Here is a 1,931-nt window from a genome sequence, read left to right as displayed (position 1 = left end):
TCTCAACGTCATGCAACAATGCGGCAATTATGTTACATATTGTGTCATATGCATGTCGCGACATTAGACATCTTTCTTTGCATGGAACTGTGTACAGTATGCCGTTGAGGCTGAATCTCTGGCAGGAGCTATACTGTACATGTCCATGGTCGGACATAGGGCATAGACATATGAGTTTGTGAGGGTGAGCAAAGCAAGAAGGACGTACCGTACTAACATCTGAAAGATGAAGAGGCTGCACTCGGACAGAATGTCACAAGCGTAGTGCTGGTCGCTCTCTCAAGCGATACTGCCCGTACAGCCTTCAGTTACAGCCAACTGATGCCTCGCGACTAGTACAAAGTTTTCAATGAATGAGAGAATTCGCCTTTCTGGAAAATGATATGCACTCTCGTATTTTGCCTTGTACTTCGATCCTTTTCATCGCATACTCGATGACACACGCGCGATGGGCTTATGTTAAGAGGCGAATTCAAGCAATGCTTCATACAGTGGACCCCTGTCTTTTGTCTCCCCGCCTATGGAGCATAAAGCATCCCAATTACATGACGCTAACATGCTTCAAATGTGCTTCTGCAAGACTTCCAACTCTGGAAATCTTGCGATTGCGTTGGAGACGGTTGTCAAAACGTCGTATCAAGTTGTTTCCACCGAACGAAAAGGAACACTACAATACAAGCTTTGGTCTACGTTGATATGTGTACTTTGCTCATCCACTTTTAACGCTTCGATTTTCAAGAAGTTGATCCAACAAACTGCCTGTCTGACATCACGGCTGGTAATCTCTTTCCTGAATAAATGCCGAGTGAACAGAGGCGGTTTCACTATTTTCACTGCTGTTCCGTGTAGAAATTACGCACACGGTCCCCACTCGTCCCGCTATTCTTCTTTTTATACTGACTAATATGATTCAATTGATGCCACCAACTAGTAAAGCATTACTCGGGAAGATGTCTTCTTCCACATGGAAAGATATGAAGCAGAAGCAGGACCTATCGAGACTCAAGAACCCGATGGATTCCGCCTCCTTCATACCTCCAATTTTACATGTTACGGCTAGCATACCACATTTTCGCTCTTCATTCCCGTGAGCTGCATAAGTGGATCCCTCAGGGATCCATGGTACGAACGTCGGCCAGACCTAGAAAGCGACATCTATCGAAGGAGATGCAAGTATTCGTCGTTGTACTGTACATCACCACCCACCTTTCTATACACCATCCTTAAAGAGCATCTTTATCTTGAACGCCGCTCCATTCTTGGTGATCCTGTGGGTTTGGAGAGTGCCGTCGTACTTGCACCTGTGCCTTGATGGAAGAAAAATACAGATATGCGATGGGCCAAAAGCCAGGCCTTCTTGCCGACTGGAAACCCAACGCTGCACAATTGCGATACTTCACCTCTGCAATCCTGTATATATAAGCACCTCTCTCCACACCAGCGATCTCTTCTTCTCCATCCTTCACTCAACTTCCCATCCACGCTCACCACGGAAGAGCCACCACCTATCCAATTTCGCAACCGAACACCGACTGCCTACCACCTACAATGATCAAGCCAACGCTCTTCCTCGCCCTTCTGGGCCTCATCGTCACTTCCGTCTTCGCCGCAGACACCCCAACTGCGGCACGTGCGGTGCCGTACTACCCACCTCATCGCCCGAGATGCCCCTGCCGCTGCATCCTGGGATACTACGCTGAGCAGACGGCTACCCGGATGTGCAAGCGTCGTCGGTTCCTGTACAGCTGCTCGGTGCAGGACTGCACCAAGCACTACCGCCCCGGAAAGACTTGCTGTGATGTTCACAAGCCATCAGTTACGCCCACGCCTACCGCATCAGTTACGCCCACGCCTACCCCATCAGTTACGCCCACTCCTTCGCCCAAACCGAAGTGCCCTTGCGTCTGCACGCGCAGGGGAGCTGCCCGCCG

At 49.6% G+C, this 1,931-nt stretch overlaps 1 protein-coding gene across 1 annotated transcript; it reads left to right on the top strand.

Annotated features, from left to right (window-relative positions):
• The first annotated feature begins 1,330 nt into the window (after positions 1 to 1,330).
• CHC_T00005727001 (hypothetical protein) lies at positions 1,331 to 1,552 on the top strand. The gene has a single exon (XM_005717614.1). It carries the CDS (start codon positions 1,331 to 1,333, stop codon positions 1,550 to 1,552), a length of 222 nt encoding a protein of 73 aa, XP_005717671.1.
• Positions 1,553 to 1,931: the final 379 nt, after the last annotated feature.

The sequence above is a fragment of the Chondrus crispus genome, genomic scaffold, assembly GCF_000350225.1.
Source record: "Chondrus crispus Stackhouse genomic scaffold, scaffold_31, whole genome shotgun sequence".
NCBI lineage: Eukaryota > Rhodophyta > Florideophyceae > Gigartinales > Gigartinaceae > Chondrus > Chondrus crispus.
The sequence above is the reverse complement of the archived record's forward strand: the minus strand, read 5'-3'. Positions and strand labels throughout refer to the sequence as shown.